Here is a 25,582-nt window from a genome sequence, read left to right as displayed (position 1 = left end):
CACGCACCAGTGTGCCTAGCATGCTGAATATTTTTGCATCTGCTTTTTAGCCTTTTATATACATTTGTGAAGTGACATTTCAAGCCTTTCGCCCATTTAAAAAATTGGATTATTTTCTTATTGCATTATAACAGCTGTTTGCATTTTAAGTTGGTAGAGTTTTAAGGTACATATTTAAGCTACTAGACTTAGATACTTATTCTGCTCTAGGCAAGTGCATAAAAAAAATCTCTAAAATCGCCATAGCATTGAAAATATTACGTAGATGTCTATCCTTACCCCATCCAACCCCCAGGCTAAAATCTGTTTCCATTTGAGATTGTAAAATCATCACAGCAAATGACCTAATATTTTAAGTTTAATTGATATTTCTTTGGTAAAGGAAAAAAATTTCTTCCTACTCTTTCACAACTAAACATGAAGGATGTGCTATATAAAAAAAAATTGTCTTTTTCAATTCATCTCATGTTAAAACCAGACATAACCATATTATTCCATTTAAAAACTGTCCAGAACTATAAAATATTTTTATTTCAGTTTATAAAATGGATGCTTCAATACACAAAGATAAATTATTATTAAGAAATTATTATTATTGGCCAGGCGTGGTGGCTCACACCTGTAATCCTAACACTTTGGGAGGCTGAGGTGAGTGGATTGCTTGAACTCAGGAGTTTGAGACCAGCCTGGGCAACATGGTGAAAGCCCATCTCTACAAAAAATTAGCTGGGCATGGTGGCATGTGCCTGTAGTTCCAGCTACTTGGGGGGCTGAGGCAAGAGGATCGCTTGAACCTGGAGGTCAAGGCTGCAGTGAGCTGAGATGGTGCCACTGCACTCCAGTTTGGATGACAAAGTGAGACCTTGTTTCAAAAAAAGAAATTATTATTATTCAATTAAGTTTCTAATAAAACGGAAAATCTGTCCCATACATCAGCCAACATGTGGAAATATCTAAAAATTTAGAGCCTCAAATTGGGCAATTGCTTTAAATGTTTATTTGTGTCATAAAATTGTCTCTGCAACAAATTAATATTTTTATCAAAATACAAATAATGTAAATGTGAATTCTTAAAAAGAAAAATTTTAAGTGAAAAGCAGTAAAAAAGAAAATAATTCAATATATTACAGTAAACTGATGGAAATTCCACTCAGGGTAGAAGTATGGGTTCTTGGTCACCTGTCACTGTTCCAATCTACCCATTTGACAGGGTAACTGAAGCAAAGAGAGGTCAAGTGATTTGTCCAAGACCACGCCACTTGCTAGTGAGTATCTGGAATGGGAATGAATATTCACTAGCAGGCTAGTGTTATATAACATATTTTCTTATAATTGAGAACTAAAATTCCTATTAAAAATCTATACTTGTGCCAAGCACTGTGGCTCACACCTAAAATACCAGTGCTTTGGGAGGCTGAGGCAGGAGGATCTCTTGAGGCCAGGAGTTCACCAGCCTAAGCAGCATAGTGAGACCCAGTCACTACAAAACTTTTTAAAAAAATTAGCCAGGCATGGCGGCATGTGCCTGTAGTCCCAACTATTCAGGAGGCTGAGGCAGGAGGGTCTTTCTTTCTTTCTTTCTTTTTTTTTTTTGAGACAGAGTCTCACTCTGTCAGCCAGGCTGGAGTGCAATGGCACAGTCTCAGCTCACTGCAACCTCTGACTCCTGGGCTCAAGCAATTCAGCAGGAGGATCATTTCATTGCCTAGGAGTTCAAGGCTGCAGTGAGTTATGATTGTACCACTGCACTCCAGCCTGGGTTACAGAGGAAGACCATGTCGCCAAAAGAAAAAATGGAGGGAGAATGCCAGCACTGCACTAGCCTCTTCCCCATCAATTTAAAAAAGAAAATGTTTTGTCCCTTTTCGTTGCTGAATAATATTCCAGAGCATAAATGTACCCCTATTTAACCACTTACCCATTGAAAGACATCTGGATGATTTCTATTGTTCAGCTATTACAAATAAAGTTGCTATAAACATGTATTTATAAGTTTTTGTGTTAACATGTTTTTATTTCTCTGGGATAAAAGCCAGGAACGCAATTTCTAGGTTGTATGTTAGCTGCGTGTTCAGTTTTTGTTGGTATTGCCTTTTATTCTCTTTTTTTTTCCTTTCTTTCTTTCTTTCTTTCTTTCTTTCTTTCTTTCTTTAACAGCACCTTGCTCTGAAGCTAAGGCTGTAGTGCAGTGGTGCAATCATGGCTCACTGCAGCCTCAATCTCCCAGGTTCAAGTGATCCTCCCACCTCAGCCTCTTGAGAAGCTGGGACCACAGGCGCATGCCACCATGCATGGCTGATTTTTGCATAGATGGGGTCTCCCTATGTTACCAAGGCTGGTCTCAAACTCTTGAGCTCAAGTGATCCTCCTGCCTCGGCCTCTCAAAGTGCTGGGATTAGAGGTATGAGCCATCATGCCCAGCCACTACTTTTAATTTTATCCTTTCTAATAGCAATGTAGTGATGTCTCATTGTGGTGTTAACTTGCATTTCTCTAATGACTAATGATGAACATTTTTCTATGGGTTGATTTGCTAACCACTTATTCTCTTCAGTAGATTAATGTCTCTTTATGTCTCTTTTGCTCATTTTCTAAGGATTATTTGTGTGTTTTTACTGTTGAAGTTTTAGATTTTTAAAAATATATTCTATATATGAATTTTTGGAAATTATCTATTTCCAGTACTACATTGAACAAGAGTGGTAAAAGTGGACATCCTTACCTTGCCCCCATCTTAGTGGAAAAGCATTCCATCTTTTACCATTAGATGGTAAAATTTACCATTAAATATGGGTTAATTGTAGTTCTTAATAGATGTTCTTTATCAAGTAGGAAAGTTTTTCTGTATTCCCAGATTTCTGAGACTTTTTTAAAGGAATAAGTGTTGATTTTTTTTTTTTTTTTAAGACAGGGTCTTCCTCTGTTGCTCAGGTTGCAGTGCAGTGGTGCAATCATAGCTCATTACAGCCTGGAATTCCTGGGCTCAAGCAATCCTCCCTGCTCAGCCTCCTGAGTAGCTGGGATTACAGGCGTGCACAATCACACCTGCCTAATTTTTTATTTTTTGTAGAGACAGAGTCTCACTACATTGGCCAGGCTGGTCTCAAACTCCTGGTCTCAAGTGATCCTCCTGCCTGAGCCTCCCAAAGTGTTGGGATTGCAGATGTGAGCCACTATACCCAGTCTTGAATTTTGTCAAGTACTTTTTCTACATGAATTGATATGATCATGTAATTTTCTTAATTTAGCCTATTAATATGGTTGATTATATAGATTGATTTTTAAATATTGAACCAGCTTTGAATCCCCAAAATAAACCAGTTGGTTGTAGTAGAATACTTTTTTATATTGCTGAATGCTGTTTGCTTAATGTTTTGATAAGAATGTGTGATTTTACATTCATTAGGAATATTGGTCTGTAGTTTTCTTTTCTGTCGTTGTCTGGTTTTAGTATTAAGGTAACATTGATTTTTAGAAATGAATTGACAAAAAATGAATTGGAAAGTGTTTCTTTCGTTTCTAGTTTCTGGAAGAGATTGAGAAGAATTGGTGTTAATTCTTCTTTAAACATTCGGTAGAATTCTCTTGTTAAAACTATTTGGGCCTGACGATTTTAAGTTATGAATTCAACTTCCTTATTAGCTATAGGACTATTTAAATAAACTATATAATATTGGATGAGTTGTGATAGTTTGTGTGTTCTTTTTTTAGACAGGGTCTTGCCCTGTCACCCTGGCGGAGTGCAGTGGTGTGATCACGGCTCACGGTAGCCTCAACCTCTTGGGCTCAAGTGATCCTCAGCCTTCCCAGTAGCTGGGACTACAGGCACATGCCACCATGGCTTGCTAATTTTTATTTTTCATAGACAGGTTTCCCCATGTTGCCCAGGCTGGTCTCAAACTCCTGGCCTCAAACGACTCTCCTGCCTTGGCCTCCCAAAGTGCTGTGATTACTGGTGTGAGCCACTGCTCCCAAACTAGTTTGTGTTTTTCAAGGAATTGGCTAATTTATCTAAGTTGTCAAATTTATGTGTGTAGAGTTGTTTGTGTTATGCCATTATTAACTTTTCAACGTCTGCAAGGTCTGCAGTTATATCCCCTGTTGCATTCCTAATATTAGTAGCAATTTGCATCTCCTCTACTTTTTTCCCCTGTTGGTCTTGCTAGAGGTTTGTCAATTTTATTCATCTTTTTAAAGAACTAGTTTTTTTGTTGTTGTTGATTTTTTTTCCTGTTTTCAGTTTTATTAATTTCTATTCTTCATTATTTCTTTCCTTCTGCTTGCTTTGGGCTTATTTTACTCTCCTTTTCTAGTTTTTTGAGATGGAAATTTATTTTATTTTATTTTATTTTTAGACAAAGTCTCACTCTGTCACCCAGGCTGGAGTGCAGTGGTGCAATCTCGGCTCACTGCAACCTCTGCCTCATGGGTTCAAGCAATTTTCCTGCCTCAGCCTCCCGAGTAGCTGGGACTACAGGCACGTGCCACTATGCCTGGCTAAATTTTTTTTTGTATTTTTAGTAGAGATGGGACTTCACTATGTTGGCCTGGCTGGTCTCGAACTCCTGACCTCAGGTGATACACCCACCTTGGCCTCCCAAAGTGCTGGGATTACAGGCATGAGCCATCATGCCCAGCCAGAGGTGGGAATTTAGATTATTGATTTGAGACTTTCAAAAATTTCCTATAATATCAAATTCATAAATATATAATTATTGCAATTGGCAAATTTTTCTCTAAGTATAAAAAGACATTATTTTTCAAAATGTCTTTCTAGTATTTAAACAATGTTAGGAAATGTTATTAAATTATTTTATTATAATTAGTGTTCCATTATTATCCTGTTATCTAATTTGTCATGATTCAACAAAAATATCTACATGGCAGGGTCTTGTGAGTGTAAGAATTTCACAAGAATATTTAATCATTATGAAAGCTACCAAGTCTTCTTGTACTGAACTGAAGATAGAATGCTAGGAAAACTTGTTTTATGGCCAGGCGTGTGGCTCATGCCTGTAATACTAGCACTTTGGGAGGCAGAGACGGACGGATCACTTGAGGTCAGGAATTAGAAATCAGCCTGGCCAACATGGTGAAACCCCGTCTCTACTAAAAATACAAAAATTAGTTGGGTGTGGTGACATGCCTCTGTAATCCCAGCTTCTCTGGAGGCTGAGGCAGGAGAATCACTTGAACCTGGGAGGCGGAGGTTGCAGTGAGTCGAGATCACACCACTGCACCCCAGCCTAAGCGACAGAGCGAGACTTCGTCTAAAAATAAATAAATAAATAAATAATAAAACAAGTTTTTGGTTTTTGTTTGTTTTTGAGATGGAGTCTTGTTCTGTCACCCAGGCTGGGGTGCAGTGGTGCGATCACGGCTCACTGGAACCTCTGCCTCCCAGGTTCAAGCGATTCTCCTGTCTCAGCTTCCCAAATAGCTGGGATTACAGGCACCCCAACCACGCCCGGCTAATATTTGTATTATTAGTAGAGACAAGGTTTCTCCATGTTGGCCGTGCTGGTCTCCAATTCCTCACTTCAAGTGATCCGCCCGTCTCCACTTCTCAAAGTGCTGGGATTACGGATGTGAGCCACCACCCCCAGCCTAACCCAACACTTTAGGAGGCCAAAGTGGGAGGATTGCTTGAGGCCAAGAGTTTGAGACCAGCCTGGGCAACATAGTGAGTCCTTGTCTCTACTAAAAAAAATTTTTTTAATTAGCTGGTTGTGGTGGCTCGCGCCTGTATTCCCACCACTTTGGGAGGCCAATGTGGGCAGATTGTTTGAGGTCAGGAGTTTGAGACCAGCCTGGGCAAGATGGAAAAACCTTCTCTCTGCAAGAAATACAAAAGTTAGCCAGTCATGGTAGCACATACCTGTATTCCCAGCTACTCAAGAGGCTAAGGTGGGAGAATCACTTGAGCCCAGGGAGTTGAGGCTGCAGTGAGCTGAGATCGTACCACTGCACTCCAGCCTGGGTGATAGAAGTGAGACTTTGTCTCAAAACAAAAGAGAAAAAATTATCCTGGCATGGTGGCACACACCTGTACTCAGCTACTGAGGAAATTGAGGTGGGAGATTGCTTGAGCCCAGGAAGTTGAGCTTACAGTGAGCTGCAATCATGCCTGGGCACGAGTGCCATGAACTCCAGCCTGGGCAAAGAACATGGACAAAAGAGCAAGACCCTATCTCTAAATAAATATATTTAGTGAGACCCAAGCTGGAGGGTCATTTGAGGCCAGGGGTTCAAGATGAGTCTGGGCAACATAGGGAGACCCCATTTCTACAAAAAAATACAAAATTTAATGGGGCATGGTGGCTCATGCCTGTAGTCCCAGCTACTAAGGAGGCTGAGGCAGGAGGATCACACGAGCCCGGGATGTTGAGGTTCCAGTGAGCCATGACGGTGCTACCACATTCTAGCCTGGGCAACAGAGTGAGATCCTGTCTCAGAAAATATATATATGTGTATATGTGTGTGTATTTGTATTATATATGTCAATAATATGTGTATGTGTATATATGTATATATATAAACGTATCTATGTATATACATATATATGGAAAAATAGACATAGGGTCAAAATCCAAGTGATGAAGAAGGGAATAAGAATTATGAAATAGGCCGGGCGCGGTGGCTCACGCTTGTAATCCCAGCACTTTGGGAGGCCGAGGCGGGCGGATCACGAGGTCAGGAGATGGAGACCACGGTGAAACCCCGTCTCTACTAAAAATACAAAAAAAAAAATTAGCCGGGCGTAGTGGCGGGCGCCTGTAGTCCCAGCTACTCGGAGAGGCTGAGGCAGGAGAATGGCGTGAACCCGGGAAGCGGAGCTTGCAGTGAGCCGAGAGCGCGCCACTGCACTCCAGCCTGGGCGACAGAGCGAGACTCCGTCTCAAAAAAAAAAAAAAAAAAAAAAAAAGAATTATGAAATAGAAGATTTTAAACAAAGCAGATTTGTATATGATGGTTTGCTGGGTAATTCAAGTCTCATTCTTTATTTTATCGGTGGTACTTATACATTTATACCATTTATACAAAATTTAAAAGGGTTCAAAAGGAGTGTATGGTGAGATCTTCTTAGCCCTACCATTAGGCTAAACCCTGAAGTTCTAAAGATGAATGAATCATAGTCCCTAATTTCATAATCTTGCAACCCCATTATTTTTGTCCTCAGAACTGACACTTGTTTTCTCCAGGCAAAAATCTCAACCTGTGCTCTGAATTCCAACCCCTCCTACCTCCTCAGAGACCTTGTCAGTTACTTCTCTCTTGTACCTTCAACATGTTCTTTGCTATTGGTTCCTATCCTTCAGTCTATAAGCAAATTCAATAGTCTCTAATCTTAACACAAAACAAAACGATAGCTCTTATATCCCATATTCCGTTCTAGCTAGAGTCTGAAAAAAGTAGTTCACATTTAATAGCTCTAATTTCTCACCTTTTAAATTAAAATTTTTATCAAAGTGATATATGCAAAGGGCTAAAACAATAAAAATTAAATAAATTGAATCCTTGTTATGTGTCTAGTGTCATTTTTTGCCCTTTACATGTGTTAGCTCAGTTAATCCTCACAACAGTCTCTAAGGCAAGCATGATTATCTCCCTTTTACAGATGAGGAAACTGAGCTACAGATGAGTTTATGATAGAAGCAGTAGCCTCCCACACCCGTTTTCCCCCATCAGTTCTACTGTCCAGTAGCCACTGGCTGTAACTGTTTCTGTTCTTTATTCTTCCTTTGGTCACTTCCATTTTTGTAAGTTGTTCATACTACTATCTCTTGAGTAAAGAAATTTAGACATTGGCTTTTGACTTCCCAATGGGAAATATGAAGATTTAATTCCATTATATTCCCCTCCAAAAAAGCTACATAATTGTTCTCAGTTCCTCCTCCGGTCAACCTCTGCAGCTATAAACAACACACTTTGACATCCTTTTCTTATTTCATAGGTTGTGAACAATAACTCTTGACCGCTTACTTTTTTGATGAGAGCATCAGCTGTCGTATTTTTCCCTCCACACCTCATCTTACATAGGCTCCTCATCTACTGCTTTAAATTTTTGCTGATGTGACTTTCTCAGTGTTGAATTCAGTGACATTTTCCAATTATTCTTTTATCTCTATGTGGTGCCTGATACCTTTGACCCTCTTCCTTAAGCATTAGTTTTCCTTAGGCATATTAACCAGCAATTTTTTACTAAGCATCTGTTTTATGCCAGGTATTAGGTGAGGTATATGTTAAAGAAACATGGAGAAATATCTGTTGGGAGACAATTCTTCATGGGTTTTGGAGTTATTGTGGCAGCTTTTTTTTTTTCCGGACAACCTCCTTCAAAGGTGTTTGTATGGTGAACAGCCTTGAAAGATTGAAATAGCATTTCCCTCCAGGGAAGAGAGCAGGATTTTTTTACCATCCAAGATGTTTCTCCAATAATGTTTCTCTCCTGGGTAAAGGTTGGGTAGGTTAGACATCAGCTCCTTTAAAAGATTGAGAGTTCAGGGTCAGGTGCAGTGGCTCATGCCTATAATCCCAGCACTGTGGGAGGCCGAGGCAGGTGGATCACTTGAGCCCAGGAGTTCAAGGTCAGCCCAATTCTGGAGGCCAGACACCTGAGATCAAGGTGTTATCAGGGTTAGTTTCTTCAGAGGCTTCCCTCCTAGGCTTGTAGATAGCCATCTTCTTTTTCTGTCTTAACATGGTCAAAGGAAGAGTCTTTGCTTTCAGCTTTATGGGCAAAGTTACACAAGTGACAATGTGATCACCACCAGTGTTTTTAGGGGTGACTGAATATCCTTTCTCCAATTTCAAAACTTGTTGATCTAAAGACAGTCCTTTGTCTGGATCTGAATAGCCACAGAGCCCACTGAGTCTATATATACAAAATTAATAGAGTTATTCTTTTTTTGTTTTGTACTTTTTAGAGATGGGGTCTCACTATGTTGCCTAGGCTGAAGTGCAGTGTCTATTCACAGGTGCGATCATACCTTGCTGCAGCCTGAAACTCCTGGCCTCAGGCACTCCTCCCTCAGCCTCCAGAGTAGCTGAGACTACAGGTGTGCACCACTGCACCTGGCATAATAGTGTTATTCTTATTCCAAGAGATGTTTCAATGTCTCCAATTTCAAATATAGAGACAACAAGAAAAGCTCAGAAAGGAACTCAATAGGGATATGGCCATCAACAAAACTGCAAAAACAGATTAAAAGGATGAAAATTACATTTTGGAAAAAAGCATATGAGGAAACTTATTGTCATCAAGCTAACAAAGGCCAGAGAGCTTGTTTAGGAGCCCTTGACCTTAAAAGGACACTGGATAGAAATAGTCATAAAGAGAGAGAAAATGCCACAGAGAGAATGAAGTCCTACATAAGCTTAGTCCCTTTGTAAACTGGAACCCCTGCAAGCATGCTGTAAGACCTTAATGGGGAAGCAGGCACATAAAGAGTCCCTTTTTCCATTTAGCGCATACTCTTCTTTAACTGTTTAACTGTCATTGTGTGTGTGTCTGTGTGCGTACACCTGTAATCTCAGCACCTTGGGAGGCTGAAGTGGGCAGATCACTTAAGGTCAGGTGTTTGAGACCAGCCTGACCAACATGGTGAAACGCCGTCTCTAATAAAAATACAACAATGGCTGGGCGCGGTGGCTCACGCTTGTAATCCCAGCACTTTGGGAGGCCGAGGAGGGCGGATCACGAGGTCAGAAGATTGAGACCACGGTGAAACCCCGTCTCTACTAAAAATACAAAAAAAAAATTAGCCGGGCGTGGTGGCGGGCGCCTGTAGTCCCAGCTACTCGGAGAGGCTGAGGCAGGAGAATGGCGTGAACCCGGGAGGCGGAGCTTGCAGTGAGCCGAGATTGCGCCACTGCACTCCAGCCTGGGCGACAGAGCGAGACTCCATCTCAAAAAAAAAAAATACAACAATTGGCAGGGTGAGGTGGCTCACACCTGTAATGCCAGCATTTTGGGAGGCCGAGGCAGGCGATCACCTGAGGTCAGGAGTTTGAAACCAGCCTGGCCAACTTGGTGAAACCCTATCTATACTAAAAATACAAAATCAGCCGGGTGTGGTGGCGGGCACCTATAACCCCAGCTACTCAGGAGGCTGAGCCAGGACAATGGCTTGAACCTGGGAGGCGGAGGTTGCAGTGAGCCCAGATTGCACAATTGCACTCCAGCCTGGGTCACAGAGCAAGACGTCGTCCAAAAAAAAAAAAAAAAGCTAGATTAAACAGTAGACAGGGGAAAAAACACATCTTGTGCCCATTACAGTCTACTTTTGATCTGAAGAAATCAATTTAAGATTTACTGATCACCACACTCCAGGAAGAGAAAATACTAATCAAGGTAGTTGAGAATGCTCATACAGAGAGCAAGCAGTATTCCTACTCCATTCCGGTTTTCTTTATTGAGAAATTTAAAGCCATATTTAGTGGCTTGGTGCAGTGGCCTGTAATCCCAGCACCTTGCAAGTCCAAGGTGGAAGGATCACTTGAGTCCAGGAGTTCAAGACCAGCCTGGGAAACACAGTGCGACCGCATGTCTATTAAAATCTTTTAAAAACAATTTTGCCGAGCAAGGTGGCACACACCTGTAGTCCTAGGTACTAGGAAGGCTGAAGCAGGAGGATCACTTGAGCCCAGAAAGTTGAGGCTGCAGTGAGCCCTGGTTGTGCCATTGCACTCTAGCCTGGGCAATGCTGTCTTCAAAAAAACCCCCCAAAACCAAAACCATATTTAGTGGGTGCTAAACAGTAGGATGCAAAAAGCCACAGAGCCTTATTTCCCTAAATCAAACTTAATCAGCTTTGAGGTGAAACTGAGGGACAAAGTCAGCCTCAGTTAGTTAGGGGCTCCTTCTTTACCTCAGTGGAATTACACAAGAATTCTGGGCTCCCAGGTCTCAGAAAATAGGAGGGTAGGGCTGCCCCTTTGTCCTAGGTGGTCATTTCATTGGCTCTGCAGAGCTGCTGTCTGATGGGCACTGAGGATGCAAGCAGCTTCAAGGATAATTCTCACCTGATCTTCCCGATTGACTTTAGAACATGCCCAATTTCTCTGGTCCTCTGCCACCAGGTGGTCCCTATAGTTTCCTGTTGCCTTTCCAGGCCTGAAAGAAGCTACAAACTCTACCTCTTAGTCTTGGATCATGCTTCTTAGTCTTGGGATGGACATAAGATGTATTACCTCCAGGTGATTTTTAAAAATGACTCAACCAGTTTGTTCGTATAACCCAAAAAATATCTTAGTCATGTTTTTCATCCTTCTCTTTCAAAAATATCTTTGTTAAAGAATAACTTATTGTTCACGTTGGTTTCTGGCTTCAGTGTAAGTGGTAAGTGGTAAAAGAATTAGGTCACCAACAGTTAGCTGTTCTCTCTATAGATCTGTTCTAAGCTTGGTAGTATCTGTGCCATTTTGAGTCCTAGTTTGAATTTCTTGATATAGAGCTGTCAAGCATTCAGTTCAGATGCAAAAACAAACTTACTTTTTTTTCTTGAGACTGAGTCTCGCTCTGTCGCCCGGGCTAGAGTGCAGTGGCGTGATCTCGACTCACTGCAACCTCTGCCTCCTGGGTTCAAGCGATTCTGCTGCCTCAGCCTCCCCAGTAGCTGGGACTACAGGCGCCTGCCACCATGCCCAGCTAATTTTTTTACATTTTTAGTTGAGATGGGGTTTCACCATATTGGCCAGGCTGGTCTCAAACTCCTGACCTCAGGTGATCCACCCGCCTCAGCCTCCCAAAGTGCTGGGATTACAGGCGTGAGCCACTGCGCCTGGCCTTTTTTTTTTTTTTTTTTTTAAGAGATAGGGTCTCACTCTGTCTCCCAGGCTGGAGTGCAGTGGTGCAATCCAAGTTCACTGCTGCCTCGAACTCCTGGGCTCAAGTAATCCTCCCACCTCAGTCTCCTGAGTAGCTGGGACTACAGGCAGCACCACCATGCCCAGCTAATTTAAAAATTTTTATAGATATGGGGTCTCACTATATTGCCCAGGCTGGTCTCGAACTCCTAGTCTCAAGCAGTTCTCCCTCTTTAGCCTTCCAAAATGCTGAGATTATAGAAGTGAGCCACTATGCCTGGCCAAACTTTTATTTTTGAAAAAGTTTTTCTATTTTTTTATTTTTTTATTTTTAAGGCAGAATCTTGCTTTGTAGCCCAGGCTGGAGTACAGTGTCATGATCTTGGCTCACTGAAACCTCCACCTCCTGGGTTCAAGCAATTCTCCTGCCTCTGCCTCCCAAGTAGCTGGGACTACAGGTGTCTGCCACCACACCTGGCTAATTTTTGTATTTTTAGTAGAGACAGTGTTTTACTGTGTTGGCCAGGCTGGTCTCGAACTCCTGACCTCAGGTGATCCACCTGCCTCGGCTTCCCAAAGTGCTGGGATTACAGGCGTGAGCCACCGTGCCTGGCCTGAGAAAGTTTTTCTATTGAGCACTTTGTGTTAGCGAAAGGAAAAAAAAAATAGGAACCTAACAGAATCATAACTAGACCCTACTTGGATTTGAATTTAACTGCATTGTCTATTTATGGCATAATTATCATCAATATTTTTGAATTGAGATTATGTCAATGGATGCTACTTGTGATTATTGCATGTATTAGGTATTTTGATGAAGAATTGTGAAAATGCTTAGGCATGTTAAAGATACAGAATTAGGAGGAATCTCGGACTGGGCGTGGTGGCTCATGCCTGTAATCCCAGCACTTTGGGAGGCCGAGGCGGGTGGACCACCTGAGGTCAGGAGTTCGAGGCTAGCCTGGCCAACATGGCGAAACCCGTCTCTGCTAAAAATACAAAAATTGGCCAGGTGTGGTGGTGGGTGCCTGTAATCCCAGCTACGCAGCAGGTTGAGGCAGGAGAATCGCTTGAACCGGGAGGTGGAAGTTGCAGTGAGCAAAGATCGTGCCATTGCACTCCAGCCTGGGCAACAAGAGCAAAACTCTGTCTCAAAAAAAAAAAAAAAAAAAAAATTAGGAGGGATCTCTGATATCCTGGGGACCTGAATTAGAATTCAAAATGGCCCTGGAAAATTACATATGTGCATGGAAATTTATGCAATATATATTTATCTGAAGAGTTATAACAGGAATAAGTATGAGGTCATTTACTTATGAAGGAAAAACATGTTTTAGAGAAGCATAATGACGAAATAATGCTCTTGCACCATGTCACTTGAAAAATATTTTGGGAGACTCAGAGACATTGTGTAATAATATTGAAGTAATAGATCCTAAAATCTAAAAGTATAGCTACCTCTTACTCCAGATTCTATTAATGTCAACCCAAAAATATATCCATCATTCAAAGATAGCAATATTTAATAATATAACTCACGCTAGTTTTTTGTCTATTTATTTATTTTACATAGTGTAATCCCACCATAGTCAACTTTTGGTTACCTGTGTATGATTTGGGTATTTTATGGATTAACTACAGAAAAATTTTTTTATCACAGTTTAGCTTTTCTTTTATAACAAGCTAAGGTATTACCCTCTGCGATTAGTTGGTATTTGTCAAGAAATAGGAATAGTTTTAATATAAGGAAAGTAACTGGGCTATCAAAAATTCAAATGTCTTTCACAAAGTGAAACTGCCGTTTAAATTATTATTTATTTCTTCACTACTTCTTCAGCACTTGTTGTATGCAAGACACTACGTCAGTGAGAATCAGAAAGATAAGCAATAGATGTTTTTGCTCTGGAGGAGTGAAGGATTTGGTGAATTACAACATTGTGACAATTATTTTGAATTATTGATTATTTCTCTCCTTGCATATACTGAGAAAAGACTTCAGAGACTTTGGAAGAGATTTGGTCAATTAAATTTTCTATTATTTCATATGTTAGTTGAAATGAAGAAGAAATTTGTACAGCAGATGTAGTACTAAATCAAATATTAATGAAAAGAATCTCTTAATATAACTTGAGAAATAACTGCTAAAAGAATTCTGGAGGCCCGGGGCGGTGGCTCACGCCTGTAATCCCAGCACTTTGGGAGGCTGAGGCGGGCGAATCACGAGGTCAGGAGATCGAGACCAGTCTGGCTAAGATGGTGAAACCCCGTCTCTACTAAAAATACAAAAAATTAGCAGGGCATGGTGGTGGGCGCCTGCAGTCCCAGCTACTCAGGAGGCTGAGGCAGGAGAATGGCATGAACTCGGGAGGCGGAGCTTGCAGTGAGCCGGAGCTTGCAGTGAGCCGAGATCGCGCCACTGCACTCCAGCCTGGGCGACAGAGCGAGACTCCGTCTAAAAATAATAATAATAAGAAGAAGAATTCTGGAGAAGATCTCATTTGTTTCTAACTGAATGATTGGACTTAAGGAATCGTCAACGGCTTCACGATTTTGAATGTTAAAAAATTTTTGTTGATGGTTTTAAGAATTTAAATTACCTAGTAGAATGTTGTAAAATCATATTGTTTGTAAGTAAGCCATTTCCCACTCATACATAACTTGGATGGAGAAAATACCAGGAGCATATAAGATTGAGCTATTTATAGTTTACCTCTCAATGTTCATTGCTTTTTAATTGGTCTTAGTATAAAAAACTTTTTGTTTGTTTTTTGTTTTGTTTTGTTTTTTTTTTGAGACGAATTCTCGCTGTTGTGGCCCAGGATGGAGTGCAACGGCGCGATCTCGGCTCACTGCAACCTCTGTCTCCCGGGTTCAAGCCATTCTCCTGCCTCAACCTCCTGAGTAGCTGGGATTACAGGCGCCTGCCACCAAGCCTGGCTAATTTTTCTATTTTTGGTAGAGTTGGGGTTTCATCATGTTGGCCAGGCTGGTCTCAAATTCCTCACCTCAGGCGATCTGCCCGCCTCAGCCTCCCAAAGTTCTGGGATTACAGGCATGAGCCACCCTGCCTGACTTTATAATAAACATTTTTAAACAAGGAAATAAATACCCTGAAGAATAGCACATGATCTAGAATTCATAGATTTGTAGTTAACCATTGGGTTTGACAGCATTTTTTAAAAATAAGTAGCATGTGTTTCTTTTAAAACAACTATATTTCAAGAAAACAACTAATTTTTTTTCTGAAAAGAAAGTATACTTGTTAAAAATTCTTTTCTGGTCCAGGACCAGTTTTGTTGGCCAGAACAGGAATAAGACAGAAAAATAGCCGTGGTTCTGATGACCCGCAGAATGAGTTACTCAGTTCTGTGGCAACAGACCATAACTTGTAACTCTAACTACATCTTCTGAAATAAGTATGTTTCAAAGTAATATGAGTGAAAATCCACAATTTTTGTTTATTATTAACTAACATTCATACTTTCTTCAGATTTCCTTTGTTTTTAACCTAATGTCCTTTTTCTGTTCCAGAATCCCCCATTACCTTTAGTTGTCATGTCTCCTTAAGCTTCTCCTGTGTATGAGTCCATTTTCTTTTTTTTTTTCCGGGGTACAAAAGGTTTATTGCTTATAAAAATAAGTTACCAAACCCCAAGCCCCACAAAACACAAGAACCCCGCATGACGATACCCATGAACACAAGGGCTCATTCTAGTAACAGCTCGCGGAAACGACAGACACCAGCACTGACGACACACATGGACGAGGAGCATGCTGCACAGCTTCCTTCCAGCAGGTTCTAGAAAAGTCTTCTTTGCCTTCAGTCCACTGGCTAGTGGGAATAATTAGTCCCATCAGCCACAGAGGGGGCCTGCTCTTCAAGAGTGGCCTCAGCACACATGGCGTTGTTTTATGAAAGAGAGGAGCGGCTGTACACATCTGGGCAGTGAGGAACCAGCTGAAGCCTTCTGTGGGCTTCCTGCGTGTCTGGGAAGGTGCCGGGTGGGGTCTGAGGCTGGGGCCAGCGTGGGGGCTACTGCCGGCAGGTGTCATGGAAGGCTTCGAGGGTTCGGAAATCCCTCCATGTCGGGGGAAGGCCGTCCTGCAGAAACTTCCCGCAGCGCTGGCATGGGGTCTGGAACAGCTTTATGTAACTTCTTAACCAGGTCATGAAGGATCGGACCACGACATCCGGCATCTGGGGCAGCTGATAGTGGAGCGGGGCAGTGGTGGCATGGTCTGTCACCTTCTGGAATACTTGATAGTTGGATTTGGACCATATATCAAGTTTGCCATCTTCTGTGTAGGCATTCTCGTTATATCCCTTTACTATTGTTCGATCAATGAACAGGCTCCGCATGAGGACGATCACTTTCAACACCTTTCCCAAGGTCACCAGAAGCACTGCTGATGTTCCATTGGGTCTGGATAAGTGGATGGACATTTCAGGAAACATCCTGTCAATGCGGCTGATCACATCATCAACATATTGAGGTGGTAGGACAAGAGTTGTGGGCTGAGCCTTTGGTCTACGTTTGGCAGATACTCCCATCTGATTAGCGGAACGCTTCAACGACTGCTGATTTAAAAGGCCAGATGCTAGTCCTACATGGTACTGCAACTTGTTTGACCACTTATGTGCTTGAAGGAGTTGACTATAGAGAGGAGTTTCGTCCTGCACAGGATCCAGGCTTAACAGCCCACCGTTATGAAGAGGATGGTTCTCAGATGGCTTGCCTACCAGATTGCTCAGACGTTCCAGCTCATTGAGGTCCCAGTTGACCGAACGTAAGTTGTCCTGGAAGTGCGCAATGAAGGCCTTCTCCCGGCCCTCCAGCGTCTCCTTGTTCCCCATCCCATCCTTCAGGCAGTCGAACACCCTGCTCACGCTGGAGCGCAGCGCCTGGATGGCACTAATGGCCTGGGAAAAGGCCTCCAGGTTCACACTGACATTTATCACGTCCGCCATGTTGCCGCCGCCACAGCCAAGTCCATTTTCATACTGCTGTAAAGGCCTGCCACAGACTGGATAATTTACAAAGGAAGGAGGTCTGACTTACGGTTCAGCACGGCTGGGGAGGCCTCAGGAAACTTACAATCATGGTGGAAGGTGAAGGGGAAGCAAGGCACCTTCTTCACAAGGCGGCAGGAAGAAGTGCAAGCAGGGGGAAATGCCAGATGCTTATAAAACCATCAGATCTCGTGAGACTCACCCGCTATCAGGAGAATACCATGGGGAAACCCCCCTCATGATCCAATTACCTCCACCTGATCCTGTCCTTGACAAATGGGGATTATGGGGATTATAATTTAAGATGAGATTTTGGGTGGGGACACAGCCAAAAACTATGACTGTTTTTAGATTTTCCATGTTTTTGATAAACTTGAAAGTTTTGAGAAGTACTGGCCAGTTATGTTGTGGGATGTCCCACTATGGACTTCATCTGCTGGTTTTCTCATTAGGTTAAATTGGGTTATTAGATATGAAAGGAGATTAGAGAGGTTAAAAAATGCCATTTTCAGAAGGGCATGGTGGCTCCTGCCTGTAATCCCAGCACTTTGGGTGGCCAAGGTGGGTGGATTGATTGAGTCCAGGAGTTCAAGACCAGCTTGGGCAACATAGTGAGACCCCATCTTTACAAAAAAATACAAAAATTAGCTGGATATGGTGGTGCACCTGTAGTCTCAGCTACTTGGGAGGCTGAAGCAAGAGGATCACTTGGGCTGGGGAAGTGAAGGCTGCAGTGAGCTGTGATTGTGCCACTGCACTCCAGCCTGGGTGACAATGCAAGACCCTGTTTTTTTTTTTTTTTAAAAAAAGAAGATTACAACTGAATGTCAGAGTGGATTTAGAGGAAGTTTTCGTTTATCTAGAATATCTAGAATATGAATGAGTCACAATACATAATATAGATGCGTTATTAATTTTCAAAAGAGTAAAACATTTTTAAAAACTTGCCTCTACTGTTATACACACTATCTTTATATATATATATAAAATTTACAAGGCGTTTCAGGATTTTGCAATGGCTGCATTAGGATCATCAACAAGAGTGACAATGTAATTAAATCAGTAAGCAACAGATGTTGTTGACTTGAACAACAGATAGTTCCACATTTTACTAAAGATGTAGAAAGTATAAAAATTTTACATAAATTTATGCTAACTATATTACTACTAGAAATTCAATAAAATAACTAGCTAATTTTATGTTATCTTGTTTACTGACCCCAACCCCTGTCACTCTCAAAAACCTGGTTATTTGGATGTTTTCATCTTTGGAATGTTGGATGTATAAAGAATTATTCTGTCACTCTTCCCAAGGATCTTCAGTGAGTATCGCTATAGACATTGCAAATATGAGTGTCCTTAGAGCACTGAAAAAGCAGCTCTAACAAGAATTGCCAAAAAATAGTATTGGGTACAAAAGGACAATGGGCTATCAGCTGATGGTCTGTTCTTGAGGGACTGTTTTCCTACTTAACAAACAACTGTCCTAACACCAAGAACTAGTGCCGTGTAGGTTTGGATCACAGCTAAAGACCAAAATTGTTAACAACTAGGAGTTTGTAAAAAGACAATGAGTAGGCTCTTGGTATGAGCAATTTTGCATATGAAACTCATGGCCATAATCAATGGGTAGGAGTTGCTTTCACTCTGTCTTAGCACGTTTAGCCTGGCATAAAAAAATACCATCAACTGGGCAGCTTACAAACAACAGAAATTTATTTCTCACAGATCTGGAGGCTGGGAAGTCCGAGATCAAGGCACTGGCAGATTCTGGTGACAAGAGCTTTCTCATTTATAGACAGTGCCTTCTTGCTGTGCCTTCATGTGGTGGAAAGGAGGAGCAAACTCCTGTGGGCCGATTTTATAAGAGCACTAATTGGTAATACCAGCACTTTGGGAGGCCGAGGCGGGCAGATCATGAGTTCGGGTGATCGAGACCATACTGGCTAACATGGTGAAACCCCGTCTTTACTAAAAATACAAAAATTAGCTGGGCGTGGTGGCGGGCGCCTGTAGTCCCAGCTACTCAGGAGGCTGAGGCAGGAGAATGGCGTGAACCCAGGAGGCAGAGCTTGCAGTGAGCCGAGATCGCGCCACTGCACTCCAGCCTGGGCCACAGAGCGAGACTGTCTTAAAAAAAAAAAAAAGCACTAATCCCATGAGAGCTCTGCCCTGATGACCTAATCGTCTCCCAAAGGCCCCACCTCATAATACTATCACACTGGGGATTAGGTTTCAACATACGAATTGGGGGGTGGGAGCAGGAACACAAACATTCAGACCATAACACTATTTTTTGGAATATTTCTGTTCATAAACTTGCCATCAGATATTTATAGTTTGTGGTTAAAGTTTATGTGAACTAGCTTAGAAGAAGGGCCTATTTGAGTTGGCATAGGAATATTATTTTATTTCCATGCCAGGAGCAAACGCTGAAATCTGAATGCACCTTTTTGTGCCTGTTTTGTCAAAGCCAAAGTGAACTACTTATTAAAAATTGGGAGATCTATTTCAAATATGACTATATCAATGCCCTTAGCCAAAAGCCACTAGGAATATGCTTACAGTTAAACAAATTGAGTTTGTTACTCATTGCAGTGAGGGAGAACAGACACCACAGGGAACTGTGGGATATTGCAGCACAGGAGTGTTAGAAAAACTTTCTAGGATTTAGGCTTATGGTAGGTGATTTTGAAGGGTTCAAGGAAGCTGGGTTTGCTCTTGATTGGAGACTCTCAGGATGTAGGGGCAATTCTATGATTAGGTATCTTACCATATTTTATCTAAGGGAAGGGAAGACCAGACCCATGCTAAAGGTGTAATTGGTGAAAAAGCAGCAGGCACTTATTTAATATTTGCCAGGGTAGGGAGATGTTTGGTATTTTGCGGCTTGGGCAATGTTCATGCTTTGTCTGTATTCAGATATGATTATGTGGAGGCCTTATTTTTGTCTTTATCCATCATGGTCACAGAGTGACTTTATATGATGTCGATGTTGGGTGAAATTTTTTGTGTTTCACAGGAAAACACTGTGACCTAACTGCCAGTGCCAGGCCAGCTTCTGATGTCAAGGGCTGCGTTTCTCTTTCTCAACTACTAGGTCATTAATTGGCTAAAATAACATTCATTTCAAAGATTGCTTCCAATATTCTCCATGTTTTATTCAAAATACAAAACAGACATCATTACATTTCTATGGGTCTGCTAAATTATTGCAATTTTCTCGGTCAACTTCAGAATTAAATCCTTATCATGAAGTTCTTTGGCACTAAATTTAAGAATCAAAGAGTATGCATTTTTCATTCCTCATTTTACAAAATTTTGACCTGTATAGGGTGGCACTCCAGTAAAACATCAATATGTCTCAGCATCTTGTCTCAATTTTATAGTCTTGGAAATTCAGTATGTTAGATCATCCACATGAGACTGGGTTCCAGGGCATATATGCACCCTAACCAAAAATACAGGAGACTAATTTAGCTGTAAGAATGCTTATGTGTGGCTCACGCTTGTAATCCCAGCACTTTGGGAGGCCGAGGCAGGCGGATCACGAGGTCAGGAGATCGAGACCACGGTGAAACCCCGTCTCTACTAAAAATAAAAATAAAATAAAATAAAAATTAGCCGGGCATGGTGGCGGGTGCCTGTAGTCCCAGCTACTCGGAGAGGCTGAGGCAGGAGAATGGCGTGAACCCAGGAGGCAGAGCTTGCAGTGAGCCGAGATCGCGCCACTGCACTCCAGCCTGGGCGACAGAGCGAGACTCTGTCTCAAAAAAAAAGAATGCTTATGTGTTAATTCACAATAAGAAGTATAACCATCAAAAGTTATAATAGTTAACTCTTACTGAGTGCCTACTATGGTAAGCATGTAACATGAATTAGTCCATGAAACCTTCACAATGGCCTTATGTGGTAGTCACTGGGTCATTTGGAAAACACTAGACTTACCACCTCTGTCCGACCCTCTTCTTCTTCAGGAGCCTCCTAATTATCCTAACTTCTCTCTCAATCTCTCCCTTTCTCTCTCTTATTTCCAAGTCTCATTCCCAAGAGTTGTTGCATCCACTAACAGTTTCATGCTTTTGCAATACCCATTTCTCCACTGGCATATTTTCTCATCATTTAGACCAACATATTGGGAGGGTGTTAAAAACTGAGAGGTTCTTTTGCACTTCCCTTTCTTTGGAAAAAAATAACCCTCAAAGATGTCTAGAATGTTATATTACTTACTTATGTTTATTTATGTAATCATTAATGAATTCTATGGTTATTACAGATTAGATATTAAATGTGTTGGTGTTTTATGTTAGTCTAACTTGAAACTAGGCTCACAGATGTAATAATCTTACAGTAATCTCTTTTTTATTAAAAAAATCACATGCATAAGCTTAATATATTTTGCTCTATATTTGTTCAGTCATGCATCTCTAATGCTTCAAGATCAGGTTCAATGACTTGATCCAGAAGATTCATATATATTAGAGTCTGGGTTTTGGGGGGTGGGTGAGAGAGAGTAGTTTTGTCCTTGTTGTTTTGTTACAATACATGCTTATGGTTAAAAAAAAAAAAGGAAAGTACGAAAGAAACAGAGCACAAAGAATAAACAAAACACAACAAACATAATCCTCCCACCAAGAGGCAACCAGTTACTGATAACATTCTGGGTTGTACCCTTCTAGAGGTTCCTCTATACATTCCACATCATGACGTATGCACAATTGAGTTCTCTGCTTTTTTCCCATGTTACATCACATTATAAGCATTTTCTCCATCTTTAAAAACGTAAACATATAATTTAATTTAATCATGCATGCAATACATGAATAAAATGTCTCCTTTTTCAAATATTAAAGTATTTAGGTGTAAGGATAGGTATCAATAGAATTTTGAACACCACTCCCACGTAGAAGTGTCCTCAGTATGAAAATATCAGAGTTTATTTAGTCATTGTCCTGAGTTATTTCCATTATTTTCCTATTCCAACATTGCTGCAATGAATTTTCTTTAATATATGCTTCTTCAGGGTAGATAAGTAGAAATGGAATTTCTGGGTTATAAATGTGAAAATTATTTAGTTACAGTAGACATATTTAATGCTTAAATTAAAAAATCTATTGCATATTTTTAATGTTGGGCTTCAAATACTTTGGTGAAAATATCTTTGTTTATATATTTTTGTGTTTATTTCATGTTATTTCCTTAAATTTCTAAAAGGAGAACTACTCAAAGGTTATAAAACGTTTTAGACCTCCTGATAGCATCAAATCATTTTTCAGAAGGATTATTTCAGTTTAGAATCTCCTAGGAATGAATGGGATACTCATTTTACCTTCCAGGCCAACATTAGGTGTTATCATTTAAAATATATTGTTTTCAATTTGATAGGGAAGAGATGGCATGTTATTTTAATTTGCGTTTCTATGATAACTGATGAGTTTGAACATTTTATATGCTTACTAATCATTTTAACTTCCTGTATTATAAATTGCCTTTTCATATCCTTTTTCCATTGTATACTAAAGCTTTTGTGTTTTCCTTATCAATTTTCAGAGCTAGTTTCATGAGCCCGTACCTGTGTATTCACACTGGGTCCCACACTTACAAGGGCCTCGAACTTGGTTTAATGCTCTGCTGTTGCCATCTTAAAATTGTTAACAATTTTAGGACAAAAGTTTCCACCTTTCATTTTGCACTGGGCTCCAGAAATTATGGGGCTCCACAAATTGTATAGCCAGTCCTGCCACTCCACAAATTATAAAACCTACATATATATATATATATATATATATATATATATTTATGTAATATATATTAGCTTTATATATAACGAGTATAAGCTTTGGTTACATGTTACAATAAACAATTTTTTCTTCAGCTTTTATTTTCTGTGAACAAAAATACATGCTCATTGTAAATCTTAAATTTTATAAGGTATATAGTATAGAAAGTAAAAGTGGCTAATAATCCCATGTCTGGCAACCCCACTGTTAAGTTTTGTGTTCTATATCTATATCTATATCTATATCATCTATATCTATCTGTCTATCTATCTATCTATCTATCTCCAAATTTCAAACTATTTTTTTACAATATGGCTACCACTCTGCAGTTGGTTGTGAGCTGTTTGAGTGCAAGATAACCATGAACCCACAGAGTTGCCTGCTTGAAAATTAATCATCTGCTTCTCCACCCTCTTCCAAAGAAAAACTCCACTTCCTTCTTCCATCATAATAGGAACCTTCTTCTGGTGAATATGATACAGTTTCATTTACTACACTTTATGTTCAAAGTGTATTTATTTACCTTCAAACACTTTTTATTACTTACATCATTTTGTTTTCATTGTTCTGATTTTTCTATTTGTAAGAATTGTTTGGATGTCTTGGGATGGAATACACTGTGATCATAATTTTTCTCCATTAAAATGAATGAAAATACTTTTTCATTTAATGATAACATCTTCAGGAACAATTTAAAGTCATTAATTGAGGCCTACGTATTATTTTATTTATATATCCTATGAAAATGAACAATCCATTTTGTATCTTGCCTTTATCAAGGGCACTATATCTTGGACATCTTTCTGTAACAGTATATATAACTTTAAAAGTAAAGATTTTAAGAGAGAGTTTTGTATGTAATCTTGTTTAATGCAAATAAGCTTTAAATAGTATTTGTTCTAAAATCTCCTTTCTTTTTTTTTTCAAGAGAATTAAATCGTTTATTGATTACACATGATAATGGATGATACACAAGCTTCATTCCCATCTATAATTTTATCTGGTACCATTATTCAATTTAGATATATTGCATAAGATGTGCCAATAATCACTTTTATAACCAATAATTCCATGATTTTGCTTGGGTAATCCCTTTTAATGGGGAACTTCAGGTCACACCAGTAACTATCAGTTCAACTACACCAAGGTTTCCGAAGACAATGGCTTCTCCACCCAAGCAGGTTGTAAATAAATTCCGAATAGAATGTGGCATCACCCTGAAGGAATTCTAACTTCACACTGTTGGGGAAATTTACCAAGATGGCTTCAGAGTAGACTAACTTTGCACAGCACATTAAAAAAAAAAAGACATTTATTCAGCGTCACGATTAGACTATTACATTTAGCAATCAACAGCATGGGTGCAAAAAAAAAAACTACATTAAAACCCTTTGTTGGAATGCTTTACACTTTCCACAGAACAGAAACTAAAATAACCTGTTATAGAATTAGTCACAAATACAGTCCTCGAGTTTTTTGCCCATACACATGAGTATTTGTCTAAAACATGTCTTCTTTGTAGCAGCTAGGCCCTGCCACAACTGTGCTTGGCTGAGTTAACAAATCTGTTGTAACCTGTAGCTTCCCTGTCACTTCTCTGGCTCTCCTCTCCTGCTAAGCTTTGTTTGCTAATTAAAATCTTCTGCCACTGCCATAGCTACTGCTGCTGCTGGAACTGCCATAGCCACCTTGGTTTCGTGGTTTTGCAAAGTATTGGCCTCTACCGCCGTAAGGGCCAGAGCTTCTGCCTCCAAAATTTCCTCCCTTCATGGGTCCAAAATTTGAAGACTGATTGTTGTAATTGCCAAAATCATTGTAGCTTCCACCACCTCCAAAATTGCTTCCATCATTACCAAATCCATTATAGCCATCCCCACTGCCACCATATCCACCACCACCACGGCTGCCACCAAAGCCACCATGACCACTGAAGTTTCCTCCACGACCAAAGTTGTCATTCCCACCGAAACCACCTCCATGACCACCACCAAAGTTTCCAGAACTACTTCGACCTCTTTGGCTGGATGAAGCACTAGCCATCTCTTGCTTTGACAGGGCTTTCCTAACTTCACAGTTGTGGCCATTCACAGCATGGTATTTCTGAATGACAGTCTTATCCACGGAGTCATGGTCATCAAAGGTTACAAAGGCAAAGCCCCTTTTCTTGCCACTGCCTCGGTCAGTCATGATTTCAATCACTTCAATTTTTCCATACTGTTCAAAATAATCTCTTAGGTGATGTTCTTCAGTGTCTTCTTTAATGCCACCAACAAATATCTTTTTCACAGTTAAGTGGGCACCTGGTCTTTGAGAATCTTCTCTCGAGACAGCTCTCTTTGTTTCCACAACTCTTCCATCCACCTTGTGTGGCCTTGCATTCATAGCTGCATCCACCTCCTCCACAGTGGCATATGTGACAAACCCAAAGCCCCTGGAGCACTTGGTGTTTGGATCTCTCATTACCACACAGTCCGTGAGCGTTCCCCATTGCTCAAAATGGCTCCTCCGGCTCTCATCGGTTGTTTCAAAGCTCAACCCTCCAATGAAGAGCTTCCTCAGCTGTTTGGGTTCTTTAGGAGACTCTGACTTAGACATGACGGCAGGGTGAAGAGAGACTTTAACGATGCTTCTTCGGCGGCATCCATGGGCAGAAAAAAAAAAAAAGCCTAAAATCTCCTTTCTAGCATTAATTAATATGCTGTTGTGCATGCCTTTCTTCTAGGCCCTTTTTAACTTTTTTTTTTTTTTTTTTTGAAACAGAGTCTCACTCCATCGCCCAGGTTGGAGTGCAGTGGCACAATCTCTGCTCACTGCAACCCCTGCCTCCTGGGTTCAAGTGATTCTCTTGCCTCAGCCTCCCAAGTAGCTGGGACTATAGGTGTGTGCCATGACACTGGCTAATTTTTGTATTTTTAGTAAAGATGGGGTTTCACCATATTGGCCAGGCTGGTCTCGAACTCCTGACCTCAAGTGATCCACCCGC

General features: G+C 40.7%; 2 protein-coding genes across 2 annotated transcripts; both read right to left on the bottom strand.

Annotated features, from left to right (window-relative positions):
• Positions 1 to 15,348: 15,348 nt before the first annotated feature.
• LOC116471059 (mediator of RNA polymerase II transcription subunit 27-like) lies at positions 15,349 to 16,794 on the bottom strand. Its single transcript, XM_032755900.2, has one exon. The coding sequence runs from the start codon at positions 16,775 to 16,777 to the stop codon at positions 15,842 to 15,844; it is 936 nt and encodes a 311-aa protein (XP_032611791.1). The 5' UTR covers positions 16,778 to 16,794; the 3' UTR covers positions 15,349 to 15,841.
• A 7,194-nt stretch (positions 16,795 to 23,988) lies between these two features.
• Positions 23,989 to 25,247, bottom strand: LOC116471058 (heterogeneous nuclear ribonucleoprotein A1-like). The gene is given in 2 exon segments (XM_032156952.2): positions 23,989 to 24,250; positions 24,253 to 25,247. Coding segments are annotated over 2 exon segments (1,068 nt in total). The 5' UTR covers positions 25,195 to 25,247; the 3' UTR covers positions 23,989 to 24,124.
• Between the last annotated feature and the right edge of the window lie 335 nt (positions 25,248 to 25,582).

The sequence above is a fragment of the Hylobates moloch genome, unplaced genomic scaffold (genome assembly GCF_009828535.3).
Source record: "Hylobates moloch isolate HMO894 unplaced genomic scaffold, HMol_V3 SCAFFOLD_6, whole genome shotgun sequence".
Lineage (NCBI taxonomy): Eukaryota > Metazoa > Chordata > Mammalia > Primates > Hylobatidae > Hylobates > Hylobates moloch.
This window is presented reverse-complemented; position numbering and strand designations above follow the sequence as displayed.

Excerpts from the sequence above, each read along its gene's own strand:
- LOC116471059 (XM_032755900.2), bottom strand. The coding sequence starts at position 16,777 with ATGGCGGACGTGATAAATGTCAGTGTGAACCTGGAGGCCTTTTCCCAG.